This window comes from Teleopsis dalmanni, chromosome 1 (genome assembly GCF_002237135.1).
Source record: "Teleopsis dalmanni isolate 2A chromosome 1, ASM223713v2, whole genome shotgun sequence".
Classification (NCBI taxonomy): Eukaryota; Metazoa; Arthropoda; class Insecta; order Diptera; family Diopsidae; genus Teleopsis; species Teleopsis dalmanni.
The window spans coordinates 17,528,727-17,546,318 of record NC_051846.1 but is presented as its reverse complement, the minus strand read 5'-3'; the positions used below and the strand labels follow the sequence as shown (position 1 = coordinate 17,546,318).

General features: G+C 30.1%; 1 protein-coding gene across 5 annotated transcripts; it reads left to right on the top strand.

The window, feature by feature from the left end:
• Positions 1-533: 533 nt before the first annotated feature.
• On the top strand, positions 534-16,716 carry LOC119670208. 5 transcript variants are annotated; one of them, XM_038080376.1, is made up of 7 exons: positions 534-730; positions 1,918-1,973; positions 15,167-15,380; positions 15,464-15,560; positions 15,638-15,994; positions 16,052-16,306; positions 16,375-16,716. In XM_038080376.1, exons 4-7 carry the CDS (start codon positions 15,538-15,540, stop codon positions 16,637-16,639), a joined length of 900 nt encoding a protein of 299 aa, XP_037936304.1. In that variant the 5' UTR covers positions 534-730; positions 1,918-1,973; positions 15,167-15,380; positions 15,464-15,537; the 3' UTR covers positions 16,640-16,716. The 5 variants fall into 5 exon arrangements, with proteins under 5 accessions (XP_037936304.1, XP_037936303.1, XP_037936305.1 ...); XM_038080375.1 differs by having other exon boundaries at positions 1,866-1,973; XM_038080378.1 differs by lacking the exon at positions 534-730 and adding an exon at positions 753-1,255.
• The last annotated feature ends 876 nt before the right edge of the window (positions 16,717-17,592 follow it).

The following is a 17,592-nucleotide window of genomic DNA, read 5'->3' as shown; positions in this document are numbered from 1 at the left end:
GAACCTCAATATGTCGAGAGGCAAGCAATATAGATATATTGCGTACAAGAAGTTGCTCGAAATAGCTTATTCTATTTTAATTCTTTGCTAAATTAAAGTACCCGGGTAATCGAAATCACGCTTTTTTATTATTTTCTAATTCAAATTTCCTCCACGTCTTTATATTGTATCTATATATAAAAAACCATATCAGAAAATATATTTATAATAGTAGTCATTGTTGAAAAATTTTGTAGCATATGAGAGTCATGTTGACCGAACTTAAGTTTTCAGTATTTGAATGAACTATTTTGTAGGTCTTACTAATATTTACTCTTCTCTCCTCTCTTGAGTGAAAACTTTAGTAGAGTTAAGTAAAGTGTAGATAGATCTCGATTTTGCGAGTATAACCCTATTTAAAACCTGATTTTCTATAATTAAGTTTTCTGTTTACCGTCCACAGTGTTTTGGAATCAAAACTTGTTTGAGTTTGAGAAACTTTTCAATTTCTTGTTTTGGCCAGGTTAATTTGTTTAAGTTAGCAATGTCGGTTAGTGAATTCAGATTTAGTGTAAATGCATCTTGTTGTGGTTAAGCTTGTGTTGTGTAGTGCGGACTGTATTCGACTAGCCAAACAACAAAATGTACTTAAGCGGTTAAAGCCATACGCATAGCGAGAGAAAAAGAGTAGATATTAGAAAATCCATGCGGGAAAAGATACTTCTGAATGCAGCTATTTTTAGCAAATTAAGTGAGTGCGTTGTGCAATCCAAAATGTTTATTTAAATGTTTAAACTTTTCTAAACTTTAATCTTCACAATATCTCTAACCTGAAAATAATAATATTGAATATAATAAATACAATGAATAAATGCACAGATTAATGAATGTAAAATTTTAATTAAAATCTAATTAAAGCGTATTCGTGGCATTTCGTATACATTCAGGTTTGTGAAGTTATGAGTATTTTGCAAGATAGTAACTGTAGTTGTGAGCGATTAAACATGTTCATATAGAAGCAGTTATACTTATTCGTGAATCTAAATTGCGTTATATCTTTAGCATGCTATATGTGATGGATACAAGTAACGATATTCGACTGAACATGACCGAACGACGTCAAACTAAGCAAAGCTTGGGAGCAGTAGTTTAAAATGTTTCGTGCTGAAGCAAAAGATTAAAGTATTTTACATTCATTAAAAGCAAACAGAAAATTATAAAGTAAAACAAAAGATAAATTTACGGAAAGCGTTGGAAGTGGAAATAATGGCTTATGGTAAAGCAAGATTTTAGTATTGCAAATATAGTTTCCGTTTTTGTTTTTGTTGTTGTTGTTGCTGTTGTTGTTGTTGTTAATAATAATATTATGATATGCTATTATATCATCAATGGATAAACTGATCATATATGAACTGGTCTATGCTTTACTCACATTCGTCATATGCTAAACAATGACATAAACAATACTTTTTATGAATTGTATAAAAAAAAGTGAATAAAGAGATTCTATTAAAAACTATATATAATTTTCTCAATAATTAAAATTCAACATTAATACATTCTTTGTGTAATGAACAAAAGTTACTCTCTTAAGTCGTTATTGTTGTATTATAATAAAGTATCTTTCACAGTATCTGGCTTTAATAAACATTTACAGATACAATATTTCGTATTGTGGAGTTCATACATTTCTTACGTCAATTACGTCAATTTTATAATAAAAATATTATATACAATATATGTTTGTAAATTTTTATTAATCTCACATGGATCGTAAAATTCTACATACATATTGTATATACAAATTAATTTTAGATTTATTAAATCAACTGTCATAGATTGTTATTGTTCTATTATTATTTTTTAACAACTTCACTTGGCTTAAGACCACAAATTGAAGAAACACAAATAACAAAAAGTATTTCTTTTTTTGTAAAGAAATATTAAACCAAGAAGGAAAATAAAAACTTTAACAACCAATAAATCCGTTGAAGGTAAGCAACTTTTTAATGATTTCATTTATAGAAGAAAATTATAAATATTTTTTCTGAAATAATTTTTTATATATAAATACAATATATAGACATAGAGGAATTTTTAATTATAAAATAATAAAAAGGCGTGATTTCGATTACCCGGGTACGTTAATTTAGCAACGAATTAAAGTAGAATAAGTTATTTCGAGCAACTTCTTGTACGCAATATGTCTATATTGCTTGCATCTAGAGATATTGAGGTTCAAAGTTTTAAGCTAAAAGCTTTATTATACTAAGTTTGATTATACTATTAAAAAAAAACACGTTGTTTAGCGTCAACTAGCATATATGCAATTTTTACATTGATTACACAAACGATAAGTAACAAAATTTAGTTCTAAGTAGACGCACCGGATGATCCGTTTTCTCCATTAGTCCAATATAATATAATAAACTATATTAGCCTATAGCGTGATATGGAAAAAATTTTTGAAATCGGCCGTCTTTACTCATATCCGTTATATAAACAGAGTACCCGAGATATCAGAATTGTGCCAATGAGAGTTCTTTTTTTATATTATGCAGTCTCGTTTGCATAATATATATGCATAATATTATAATATAACTAGAAAAACTTTTTGCTTTGAGAAATCTCATTGCTTATACCTTTTATTATGAACTCATTCCGAACATTTTCTCTGCTGTAATCACAGCTTTTACGTACTTGTAATTTAATATGATAGCTGGACTAAGGTCCGGATTGATGTTGTTGAATATTCAAACTGTGCCATATTTGATTACGGAGTACTTGTTCAAATTATGATTTAAGGTCATTAAATACTTCATTATTTGCTCTGGACACAAATGTATCGGAGATAATATCTATTGGAAAAATCCTTAGTTTGGTGTTATAGTTTAAATATACTTTGGTTTTCTCATAGTCTTGAAATATTTTTGTGTTCCTAATAATTCAAAAATATATATCTTGTATATTTCTTATATTTGTTTTCCAAGTATTTATATGAAGAAGTCTATGTTGTTTTTCTGTGATTAAATTTAGGACTGAAATTCATAGGAACAATAAATACCAAAGTTAAATGTAAAACTCTTATAGACCTTGATCTGATTTAAATTCTTTACGTACTGAAATATGTAATAAGTTGTGTCTGTTGCAGTTTGTATTTTATTAAAAAATATTGAATCATTTTATATATTTTTTATTTGTATTCATAAAACGCATTTATTACCGGTGAAGAGAGGTGGGCGTATAAATGTGATACCAAAATAAGTCAACACTCTTCGGAGTGGCGTTTTGAATGTAAGTTCAACCCAAAAACCGTCAATGACGATCACAAATCATAGCTGCATTGACTATTTTCTATGGTTGTCATAGTATTATTTACTTGACACAAAATTTTTTTAGTGTCAATAAAGAATATTATTTAAGTGATAATTGATCAAATACATGTAATGTAATGGTTTATGGGTTAGGCTAAGCCTTTCTACACTGCGACCAGCTCGATCTATTAAATATTTAGACATTTAGTATCTCGAGGAATCGAACCAGCTCCATCGGAGGGAGTTTTTGAAGGTGTTCATCTTTTAGTTGATATGCACCTAATATTATGTTTCTTCTGTGGCCTAGTACATAACAGTTGGTGATCAGTTGTTCCATAAACTCTTCTTCATCACAGCAGAATCTGCAAATATTTGTGTCGAATACACCTATTTTGTGAAGGTGTTTATTGCAGGCGGCGTGGCCTGTTAGTGCACCAGTGAGTGACCTTAGACTGTTCTTGTTTAGGTTGACAACGATGTTTGCTCTTTTGGCATTGATCAAATACATATTAGCAATACATACCATAAATTAGAGTATAGAAACAGACTTGCTGATAACAGAATCTGAACATATTCATAAGATATATAAAATATTTATACAAAGATTTTCTAATTTTTTTAACATAATGTGACTTTTGTCCGTTTAGCTGTTGTTTTTTTAATTTTAGTTGAATTGGGAAATGCCAATACAGAATGGCATTGTCAATGCATGATCTTTGTACTTTACTAAACGATGTTGACTTCATTTATTTTTGTCAGGAAACATTTCTAAGAGCTTTTTAGGAGAATACAAGGAAATAAAAATTATAAACCTCAGTAAGAGAAATATTTGATTTCAAGCTACAAATGATCATTGCTGAGAAAATATAGAAATGATAAGCACTTTTCAAAGATCTGTAGGATAAGACGTATCATTTACGTAGTATAAGGATTTTAACTTTCCTTAAAAGTAAGAGCCTTTAACAAAGTTGTGTTTTACCGTCATTACCCCATCTAAAAATTATTTAAATGATTAGATTTCCCTAATAAAGGATTCTTGTATGCAATATTATATTAAGTTTTTTTACAATTAATTTCAATCGAATAATAAGATATGCATATCTTATGTAGTAAATTCAACAAAAATCATAGTAGTAGCTAATAGCATCGAAAATAATTAAGCCAAGTGGCGAAGATGAATACAAAGTGAATAAGTGAATAATTTCACTAAAATAGTATGAACAAATATGTATGCTACCAGACAGCACTAAAACTAAGTAATCAAACCTATATAACATCATTACTATGTTAAAATGTAGCCATAAAAATACGTTTAAATGTTTTTTTTAGGTGAAGTGTATTGTTTTGCATTTAGTTATGTTACTTTAGTTTTTACTGGATCAAATCAAACTTAAAAAGTACTCTAAGAACTGTTACAACAGAAGGTTGTAACAGTTTCGATTAATAACACCCATGAGCTGAGTATAAACTTTTGAGATATAAATCGATACAAAAATTTTATTTTTTCTGTTCTTCTTTTAGTATTTTATAATTGTTCCAAGCACTACTCTGAAAGGTCTACTTAGCACAACTACTGTTAGTAGATACTAAGAATAAAATAACAAATACTCTCGAGGTTTATTATTCAGCTAACATATTTACTTACTCTAGCAGTTCACTTTGCTATTTTAGGCCAATAGTCATTTTTAAACGTTTCCGAAGTACACATTAAAGCTTTGCAAAAAATACTTGAAAGTATTAAAAGAGAAAGTTTAATGCAAGTCAGAATTGTACTCTATAAAATAAATAAAATAGCAATGAAAGTATAACACAACACAATGGCAAGTAAATTTTTCAAAAATAAATAATTATTAGTCATAGTTTTTTTCTCTGTTTGTGTTTTTTTTTTTTTTTTGATAAGTGTTTTGTAAATAACGAACACAATATTAACGTTCTCAAACAGATCATAAAATTCTGGTTAGTGAAAATAGTATATAAAATAGTGATACGTATTCACTACACTTAGAGTTAGTAGGATGCTATCATGGTGTGGACATAAATTCAGTTTTATTATGGAATTTCTTCTTGTTGTGTGCTTAAAAAATCTTATTTAACAATTAACTTCAAGATTTTTTTCCTGTAATTTTATAGGTAGTTACAAAAAATACCTTTAAATTCTTGGCAAAGCCTAAAATGCTCTTTAAAGGGAGGTCCTGGAAGTAGCCAAAATCTTTAAAATAGTAGCCCATCAACAGCAATCGACTCTGACATGCTTCGGGCAGCAACAAAGCATATGCCACTTTCACAGAAATGATTAAACAGGAGATTGAATCTTCTAGCATGTCCAACTCACATACATATGAAACAACTCATTGATTCCTCTCACCTTGTAAGAAGTTGCTCAATACAGATATGCGATATGCGACAATGATACATTAGTCACCCATCCTGTTCATATTGATTCTGAATAAGATCTTAAGCAAAACTCTAAAGAATACAAGAGTTGTTTAGTGAGACTTATTCCATCACTACTAAGCTTTGGTTTTTACTTATGAAGTCGTTTCTCAAATCGCAGATATAATAAGTCACAAAACATGCTCAACCGTGAAAATGTGACTGTTCTAAAAACAATGATCGAAATAAATAAAGGCAAGACCAAAACCGTATTGCAAATGAGATATTTAACATGGTTGATTGGTTGCAGTGGCAACCAACATATTATAGATATTTATAAATTGATGATTGTGCAAAATCTTGAAAGTTTGAAAAATTGGCATTTGTATTGGGGACCCATTATTCAGACACACTAGAGCGTAAACGAAATTTAGATACACTAGTGGAACTAGATTGGGCATACCACTGGAGCAAACAAGTTTATTAATCCCAAGCTTGAACTTCCATCGCGCGAGGTGTAAATAATCCCGTGCACTGTCCATGTACTGAAAAAGGACGAATGATAAAATATCTCTTAAGCGCGCTATTCTTAGAACGATATACCTACACAGAAAAGAAATCAATAGAAAGAGATTTAAAAAAATCATTTGGAGCCTGTGATCTACTAAGGAAAATTGAAATATGAAGAAAAGTAAGAAGATTAACTTTGGTCGGGAAAAAGTGCTGTTTTTTGAATTTTCAAAATTGTTGCGGATTTTGTAAGTGGCGTTAGTTATCTATATATAAATGTACTGTGGCTACACAGACTAACTTATGGACTTCTAAGTTTAAATAAGAATATTGTATTAATATATAAGCTATCAATTAGTCTATAAGTTCATTAACCACTTGATCGTTAATTTATTTATCACGAACAAGATATGTTTATTTAATGTCTTACAGATTTCTACTGCAACAGCAAAAACAGAATCACATAACACAAACAATATCATTTTCTGTCAGTTAATGTTGATATTTGAATTGAGGCTCTATAAAAATCGTAGGAAGTAAACAATGTTAAAACTGGGCAGTTCTTTAAGATATCTGAAAGAACCACCTTCTCTCCGTTTCCACCTTGAGTTGAGCAGCCACAGAAAAAGTGTTCCGTTGTTTCTTCTTCTTCTATACAACTTCTGCAGTACTCAAGAGAGGGGATTTCTAGCCTGAGATTGAAAGAGCTCACAATTGGTTATACAAGTCATGACTTTGGAGATATTCTCTTTTAATGAGACTGAGCAAGTCCTTTGAATTTATTCTGTTAAATTTCGGTCATACAAGCTATTCCAGCATTGTGTTAAAAACTGCATATTTAAGATTTTGTTATATGAACTTATATTATTAAAATTAATATTAAAATTGATGAAACATTTAAAACAGAAAATATTTTTTTTTCCTGAATAACGGTTCACTTTGGCTGAATCCATAATCAGTTACAAAATTCTTTATTTCTGTTTTTAATATAAAACATCAAAATTGTTTATGTAATACAATAATTTATTCACATTGTTATATGTAAAAACTTTTTAATATATTACTTTGAAATACTGTAAACACATTTATTTTGAACTTAAATTTATTTATAAATGCACATTTTTCAAGGTCCTCAATTCAATTAAAACTTAATTTATACTGAGAATCTGAATAATTTTTAACTTTAATAAATTGAGTATATTACGATTTAATATTTTCATAATGCAGTAAAGGAAACATTGAATCCAATATCAACTATGATATAACATATATATTGGTGTTTAGCATGATGGGATAAATTGATCCCAAACTTCCTCCTGTCTGTTTGCGTGTCTGTCTAACCATATGGCTACTAATATAAGTATGAAACTAGTCATTTAGTGTTTTAGAGCTAATGAATTAAACAGTTATATATGGAATATACATTGCAAACTATAACCATAATATTTTTTAGGTTGAAAAATATTGCAGTCTCATGACGCCCCTAGTAAACATACATTGCCCACTCAGCAGGCACGCACAGAAACTGGAAGTTATAGTCTAATGCAGTAACAAATTACATACTAAGAAACTAATTAAACCCGGTTTTACAATGTATGCATTTTATTGTTTTTACAATGTCCTAATTCTTAAAAAGGATCTATCACTCATTGAAAATCTTAAAAAACTAGGATCAAAGAATTAATAAAAAATTGATATCGAAGCCTTATAATATTCTCAAAGAAAATGTGCTGATAAAAATAATACAAGGAAGTCTTAAATCACAAATGTACATATTATAGCAGCTCTCAATATATCACAAAGAGAAGGGGGTCTTCTAACAGCAAGAACCATAGGGAAACGCTATGAGTGGAATCTGTCATGTATGGTCCACTACAACTACAGTTTTTTAATATATAACAATAGGTTTCTTCCATTCAATTCCATTATATTTGGAATTGAAAAACTGACTACAAATATTTGCTCAATTTTAGACTGAACTTCAAGCGGTCAGACGTGATTCATAAACGAATATTTGCATATAAGGATGTTTGGATACAACTAAATAGATTATTACCATATTTGGGCCACTAATATTTAAGTATATTTCATATAAATAGTAATCGTATACAATACAAATATTGTTTATTTATTCAGAATTATTACATCGGAATTCGTCTTTTTTATGCTGAGGAGGTTTCTTGTTGCAATAAATATGCAAAGACTTAAACTTACAACCTGTAATTAATTTCTAGTAAATAAATATAAGAAAATAAACATACATGACGAAAGATTTATATATTATATTTTACATGTCCTATGGCAACAAAATTATATAAAGTAAAACCATTATTGCAAATAGATATTTACTTTTGGTAGTTTCTTTTCTAAAAGTAAGCATATAAACATTTAATGTTGAATACACATTAAAATGCCACTTAATTTAATTAATAATACTTTCATACATCCATGGAATAGATACTCTGTATACTTGTGTATGTAAATCTGTATCTGCTCTAGCTAAGAAATGTTTGATCTTTTTCCCACGCTCTTGCTTAACGCAGTCTTATTTTGTTGATATTCTTTTCTGTTTTTATTTTGCTTTAAGCAAAAAAAAGTTAGTCCGGTTTCAGGTTTGCACCTACTCACAATGTTGATTAAGTGGCTAAATCTTTTAGTACTCTATTAGTGCGTCCTCAAAGATTTGTTACTCATGTTATGTACGATGAATTAAACCAAGCTGCAAGTTTCTCAACTGTACGAAGAAAAAAGAGTGCTTAGTTTTGGCTAAGCAGTAGCTTAAGTACACTTCACATAAATGTATTGAGAAGTAATTAACAAGTCAAATGTTTTTCAGATTAGAAAGTTCCATATGGTAGCAATGCTGAAAATTATAACATAACATTAGCATAAATTTATTAACAAATGAAAAATTGTTAGTATTAAAACTCACATTGTAAAGGAACAGTTTAATTCCAGTTGCATGTTAGTGCTCTAGACATACGACTATACTTAGTTTATGATGCATATAATGGCGATTTACACTATTATTGTGTTGAAGCTATTTGAGCCAGTGAACTTGAGCACTTTTACTCTCTATTAACTGCGAGGTATCTTTAAAACCCCTTTTTACGCCTTGACTGGAATATTGTTTAATACTTCATCGTCATGCATACCTCCCCGAGGAGTCTGTAACCATTCTGAGATTCGATAACGCGGTGTTGGTAAGTCTGTCAGTTTTCGCAAATAATTTCAGGTCCTTTATGTATTTTTTAATGGATCAATCTTCAGGTCCCTGAGGATATCATTCGTCCTAATGTACTGTGGTACCTTGATAAGTCTTCTCAGAGCCTGGCTTTGTGATATGATATATGAATTTTTCTAAATTAAATATTTTCATATAAACTTTAAATTTGTCTTTAAAAACTCCACTAAATGAGGTCAAATGCGAAAGTCTGAATCAATGACTTGTATCTGATGATTTTTAGGACATTCAAACTGAAATAATTTAAATAAAATATAACTAAAGCATTCCATATCTCTCCTCAACGAGGGGATCAAAAATGAGATCTACTTGTCTTTTTAAGTTTCCATTCTATTGAAAGCCTACATCTTTGTTATCTATTTGAAACTTTAATTTAATTTATTCAATTAATTTTTATGTTAGAAATTCATAAAAATGCTCATTTGCTCTTAATATTAAAAATTTAAATAATTATTTGTTTCAAAACAGAGAAACAGATATACGAATGTGGTTGAATCCATTCGTTTCTAAAAGCATAAAGACTTTGCTACATTTGATTTATCCACTAAAACAAATGAGTATCCCTTATCCCCGCATAAAATGTTGTATGTTAATCTCATATGCTAAACCTTTTTAGATGCATTTTCTCAGATACGTAAAATACAGCAAAAGCAAATGTTAAACAAAGGCTTTTTGAAAATATGTATATCAAAGTTATGTCTACATTAAAAAATCAAATATGTATAGCGGATTTATTTTAGCATAATTCCATTCTTTGCATTTTACAAAATCAAATTACAACTTACACCAGAGGAAGATAAATCATCTTAAAGCATAAATAAATTCATTATTCATTTAAATATATTTTAACTTTGTTTATTCGCTGCCATTTCTACCCCCTTCACACAATTGTGTGAAATGCATACTAAATTAGTTATCACATATAAGTTTGTAAATAAAGCTTCGAAGACTATACCAAATATATATATACCAAATTCCTACACTCTCCTATTCCTACAAAACTGTTGTGAAATCAACAAGTAGTAATGCACTACTATGTTCACTTACTACTTAGTACACTTAACTGTGCTAGGGTACACTTGCAATATCATGGGGTACTTACGTGGAGTGCCCCAGGAGTTTCACTACAGTGATCTTTATTCCATTTTCGTTCTGAACTGAAACTGCAGAAGTCAGTTTGTAGAAATACAACGAAAAATATTAGTATTAACAAACAATTTTTCCTATAGTGCATGTATATGTATTTATATATGTATTGGGTTGGTTGCTGAATGGCAGATCTACATCTTGTACCTGAAAATACTTTACAAATGCGGAAACGTCACAAGCACATAACTGAAATGTTAATTTAATTCCGACGTACCATTCCAATGCAACCGCTGGTGGACTGTAAGTGAGACGAGTTGAAATCAGGTTATGACGAGCGTTTCAGAGTATTCAAGGGGAAATGCATGTAAAGACAACACTGCCAACACTGCCGTTGTATTTCGTTGTGTGGTTGAACGCTTGGCGAAAATTGGACAAAGCATTTGTTGGTTATCTGATTCTCTTCTTCGCAGATAGCTGTTGTGGAGTTGCTTTGCTAACCTGAACTGAGAGAATCAATTGACGCGACTATGTAAAAAAGGATACACCAATTGTGATATTGATTTTCTGTTAACGGAGTTGCTTTTTTACAATATAATCTATTAGGTGTGGCTAATTATGCTAAGTTTCTCTTTATGAAAAATCCACAAATGTTTGTGTACTGAGCAATAAATCTCATATCCAATCTAACTACCATATTGAGCAAGTTAATTTGAACTTTCTTTTGACTTTACTCAATGACTCTAAGACCATGAAAGGATTTCGTGTTTTGGGATTTAGTTTTTTAAGTAAATGTGGTTATTCATGTTGAATCAAATATGAATATTCTGATAGTTTTAAACGAAATTCTGTGTTATAATATCAAAAACTGAAAGACAATTCATGAGTCGCAGGAAATGAGTTTCCTTTTGATTGAAAAGCAAATCTTCTTTAAATTACATTAAATCAAATTAAATAAAATTAAATTCTTTAAATGGCCCTTGGTGTAGTTAGAATTTTCTCAAATAAAGTAATAAAATATGTTTAAGAAAAAAATGTTTAAAGTGCTAGCTGTTGTGAAGTTTAAATTAAGTATAACTCTTATATTATTATATACTTATTATATTATATTATATACTATTATAACTCTTATACACACTCTGTCATTAAACATTATTATATTATTAAAATATTATTAAAATAAAAGCAGACTAGTTGTTTCTAAGTCAAAATGATAGATGTAACCTATCTCTAATCTGGACTAACTATTTTTAATGAAAAGGGTATTGCCTTAATATAAATTGGAGGTGTTGGAAAGATATTTCGGAAAGTGAGAGCTATAGTGAAGCGAAGCCTTTTGGCGAGAGTCAGACAGTGGCAGAGTAAATGAGCAATATTTCTCTATTTTTTTTTCAATAATTTTTAGTTTTAGTACAGCAGTTGTATTGGACAGCTTAAAGCGAATAAGACCAATTATGACATTTTTTTTAGAAAATATTACTTTCGTCACATTTAGAGAGGGAAGTGACACTGTCTCTCTGGCACATTAATTAATGCAAATCATCACATACATTATTTTGTATATATTCCATCATCCAAACCAATATTTTGAAAAGAATATAAAAATTTATTATCATTGGAAGTCATGTTCAAGTATATGAAAGCAATGGTTACTCACTATTTGTATGATCTGACATATGAAGTGAATTAAAATCATTTATCTGCTCTATTACTTACATTTTGACAATATGCGACACTTACATTGAAGTGTCCTAACCTATCACAAACAATGTGTTTCGATTCCCACAAACACAACCAATCCCTTGTTGGAATCCTTAAATATAATTTGTTCATTTAAAGTTGTGCACATATCAAAGTGGCCGTAAAGGGTGCTAATAGCTTGACATGCTGTTTTCCAAAAAGCTTTTGTAAGTCCTCTTTAATGTTATAATTAAACACATTGCAATGACTCAATAGACGTAAAATGTTATATTAATGGGACTTGGTTCGCTATGGTTGTTTCTTTGCAAATATATTTTACTACAACAAAACTACGTTTATTTAAAAAATTTCAGTTTCTCTATTACAAATTGGCAGTTGTTAATTAAGTCACGTATTTTACTAAATACACACTTTATTAGATGTCAAAAATTTGATGAGATACCTAATAAAATGAAAAAATTAAGGTCACATTAAAAAATAAATCTAATACTTTAAAGATGAATATTCAGCAAAAAAAAATTATTGAATTTCTTCAAAGTTCATACCAGTCCTTAAAGTTGGCATTTTATAGAATGATAATTGGCATTCCGAAATGTTGGTAACCAAATGAATTTTGCTGCGAAATAGATATCATTGAAACCCCATAAACCTCGAATATCACGATTTTTGTAGATAGTCAGGCCGCGCTGAAAGATATTGAATCCAAAACAGTTAAATCCAAGATTGTATCAAAATGTCGTACCTCACTGATGAGCATCAAACATCACAAGGTCTCTCTTTGCTGGGTTCCTGGACATAGCAATATTAAAGGGAATGAACTAGCAGATGAGATGGCTAGAACTGCATACAGGAAAGGCCGACCTCACAATACATACACCAATATGTGAACTGTTTAGGATGATAGAGGAAATCACCAACACGGTGACAAACAATTTATGGACTAACCGTGAAGACTGTGAGGTCACTAGAACCTTATGGCCAAGGTTGGACAAAAATAAAACTAAAAGCCTTTTAGGCTTCAGCAAACCTGCAGTTCACTGTGCCATTGCACCTATGCTCCAACGGTGGCGATTCCAACAAGTGGATTATGCAGGAGTTGTCAAAATGAAGAGGAGGTAGAATCTATCAACCACTTCCTATGTTTCCATCCAGGACTTCAGACAAAGTGACTTCAATGTCTCGGGGATCGCTTTACTGGCTTGGAAGAGATAACGAAATCAAACTTTTCGGATCTCCTCAACTTCATCTGAAAAACCAAATGGTTTAACAAGGATTATAAAGTCTAGCAACTCGCCTCTCCTGGCAAAATTTTTGAGGTCATCACAATAGGCAATATATGCCTCCGAGTGGAAGTGCTGACAACGGTCAGCACGCGCATTCCGAACCAAACCTAACCTTACCCTATAAAGCGTTTATTATATTCTATACCCTATATTCTCAATTAGCTTTGCTAGACTGTTTCTACGCAACCAAATCTTTTAATATTTGATGTTCATATTGACTATGCACGTTCAACATTTGACAGAATGAGCGAAATCTCTTCTGAGAAAATGAATAAGACATGACAATAGAATCATATACACAAAATAGATAATGATATTCCTATAACATTTTAAGTAAATAAAATTAAAAAAAAGATGCATATCATGATAACAAACTATTATCATTTACAATTTGAAAAACGAGCTTTGATATATATGTTATGGCATATACTTCATCAGCTTAATGAGACATCTTTGACACAAATACAACTTATTTTGTGTATGACAGTTTTTTAGAATGGCTCTGGAAAAGTGTTAAAAAATGTTCACAATCTACAATTTTAGTTATTTATTATTTTAGTTTTAGTTATTTAGTTGAAGCTTAGTACTTGATCAATATATGTAGATAATACTTGATGTACATATAATATATAGGGGACTTTCAAAACATTTTGCGCTCAACATAAAAGAAAACGATTTCAAATTTTTTGTTACCCTTAATTTTTCAATATCATAAACAGTCTTCTCGATACAAACTTTTCCCTATCATGCTCCAATATCCGTAACCCCTTTATAAACCCGTCCGACGTTTACAACTTTGGATCAATTGCAAAATAATGGGTACGATTGATAGCGTAAACAAAATTTAGTTTCCTATCCATTAAGGGTGTATATTATGCCCCAGTTATTTTAAGATAATCAGCAATGCGCTCTTGCCACGAAAAAAAACCGTAAAAATATTTTTCCTGGTATCAATGAAGTTTTTGACTTCTTCAAAACACTGTGATCTCCAGCTTGTCACTAACTTTAATGAATCTGTACAAAAATCCAACTTATTTGACTCAAACCACTCAACTAGAGGCTTATAAAAGATTGATCTATTTCATTTTGGATTGAATAACAGCAAACTCGGTATCAAAGCGCAATTGTTCATACTTTTCTGATTTATTTTACTTTCCTGGTTCATACTTTCATATAATCCTTTCCAAATACGGGTAATCAAAATGGCCGTTTTTCATTTTTCTTAATGTGTACCCAATACCATTTGATTGATAAGTCGCTATTTTCGACAATGTCGGCAGTATTTGCCTTTCCTAAACGTTCTTCCTAACTAAACTGACTGAGCGTAAGAGTTCCAGTGAACTTCGTTTTATATTTTTTAAATATAATATAAAAATTCGTTTTATATTTTTTAAATATAATATAAAAATTTTTTGTCTATTTTTCGGTTTCCATTGAGATTGGTTAATGAAAAAAATTAATAAATATAATTTCTTTAGCAAAAATAGCTTGTAAAACAGTATTTCTACCTTGAAGTGTATGTTCCATATGCGGTCTAAAACTTAAAATATATCCAACGTATGTTGAATTTTATTTTTATATACAACATTATTATTGAAAAAATACTTTTTTGTTGATATTCTTACACTAACTTTGTAAATATTAAAAAGTGATTTAAAATTCTTTTATGTTTACAGGTAGACTATTTATTCCCGAACGAGTAGTCGTCTACAATTACATCTTCCGAATGGAATGAAGGAAAAAATCTAGCAGTATTAAGTAAAAAATTCTCATGTAATCTAAACGTGACGATGTTGACCTCAAAAATGAATGAAGTCAATTGAAGGAAGTAAAGTTAGCCCAAAATTCGAAATTAACTATAACAAAGTAATCAAATATCATTATTAATTGGTAAGATATTTAAGATTTTGAGTCATTTGTATTTAAAAATGCCATAGAATTCTATTATGTTTTGTATTTTTTAAACTCTCTAGACTTTTCGACAAAGAAATTAATAAAATATTATTAAAAGAGAATACCTTTAAGTTTTGGTTGCGCTTTATTGAAAATGCATGAGCGACGAGTAAAAAAGTAAGTTATAATAATAAACGTCAATTTAATGGAGTGTAAGGTAACTCGAATGTTAATAACTATGATATTTATTTTAGAATAAAAAGTGGTCACTATGTAGCCACCCATGGTCGTCTTACACCTGATCCGCCATATGTGCACTCAAATCGGGGCTACTCCACTGATGGTGAGGAATCTCATCGTGCACCTTCAGAACGTACAATGTCCGAATATACGATAGCTCATGAGCGTTCTTCTCCCCATGGTCAACATTACAATTCCTCTCGTAAATCACGAGTAAATATTAGTCAACATACTAACAACACAAATTCACGCTCATTAATGGGATCTACGCCAATGCGTACATCTTCCGTTTTAAGCTACGATCATGGTGGTGATGCTGGTAGCGATATCTACGTAACTAGTGGTGCTTATAAAGCACCCTCGGAAATAAGGTACTTCAATTGTTATTAATCTCTTTACTTTAATATGTTTATATTATTTCTCTACAGTCGCTATAGTCATCGACCACATTCTCGTGGGGGACCACGTAGCGTATACTCTGTAGCTAGTACAGCAAAAACAGGTCGCAGCTCACGTTCGACCACAAAAAGAGGTGCCAAAATTGAAACAATGTCAGCACCAAACCCATTTTGCCCAAATATTAAAGGCGTTTGCTGTCTCATGCTACTTTTAAATTTGGGTCTTATATTAGTAACATTAGGATTCGTAATAGTAGTGCAGTTCTACGAGCCACTCTATGTTTGGTACGTTCTCATAAGTGCATTTTATTATTGAACTTAAGCAAATAAAAAATTTAAAATTATCTTTTTAGGGTGCTTGGTATAATATTTTTAGTTTTCGGCTTTCTCACACTAATTGGATGCATGGTTTATTGCGTTTATGTTTGTCATGACGCAAAAACCCCTTCCCAGATTAGAAATGAAGACCTGTATTGGACACGACATTGGCAAAAAAATATCGGCTACACCCCTCAAGAGATCAATTATAAAGCTGATAAGTATGATGCTTATTCAGACCGTTATTCAGTGAGTAAAATAAGTGGAAAATACTCGGACAGGGAAAGCAATCGGTATTGAAACTGATTAACAAATAGTCAATTGGAATTCAAAAGAACTTTGTGAAAATAAATGATCCATTTTTGATAACACTTTTCCTTAACCTATTAATTTTTAATTTAACGAGGGGACACATTTTTTGAAATTTAAGTTAAATTACAAAATTGAATAATTTACGTACCTGCTATTAGCAACTTGCTACCTTCAGCATCTAATTTTAATTGTTAGTTACCTACTTTATAACATAATTTAATAAATTTCAGTTAACCAATGCAGGAAATATATAATTCTATATTTTTTACGTTATAAGTTGCCATACTTTTCTAATATTCAATTCGAAGCACATATTTATTCGAGATATATAGTTTTCCAAAAATTCGTTTTTAGTTACAATATTTAAATATGAATAAATGAATTAATTAAATACTGATTACTTTCTGTTTGTTACATAGTTTTTGATGTTCAAACTCCTAATATTAATATTTATTAAATCAAATTAAAACCTAAAACTCCTAATTAATAATTTTTTTGTATATTTCTAATTGTAAATAATAATGTTGATATGATTGTTTAAGAAATAAAAATTTAATATTATGAAATAGTTAAGTTGTTTTACTTTTCTCCCACACTCATCTTCAACCTTATCTTCATCATCTTTGTAGATATCATCCTCATTCGTCACAATCTCGACCTTGTATTGTTTCACATTTTATTTCTTATCACCTTCTTTCATCCATCTATCCAACTTAAATCTAAGCGCAGTGAGTTTGAATCTTTGAATCCTTTGATACTATTCGAGACTTCAGACAATATGACTCTTTATTATTGAGTTTGTTTTATTTTGTTATGGAAATAATCATGCGCATGGCAGGTGTTCATTGTTATAGCGGAATATTTTACAAATGTGTCCAGCTTTTTGTAAACGCTAACGAAATCGATATCATTAAGCGTAACAAGAGTGAGATCACTGCGAC

Coding starts and splice junctions, on each gene's coding strand:
- LOC119670208 (XM_038080377.1), top strand. CDS start 15,538: ATGCATGAGCGACGAGTAAAAAA. Junction 15,561..15,637: donor CATGAGCGACGAGTAAAAAA/GTAAGTTATAAT, acceptor TATTTATTTTAG/AATAAAAAGTGGTCACTATG. Junction 15,995..16,051: donor AAAGCACCCTCGGAAATAAG/GTACTTCAATTG, acceptor ATTTCTCTACAG/TCGCTATAGTCATCGACCAC.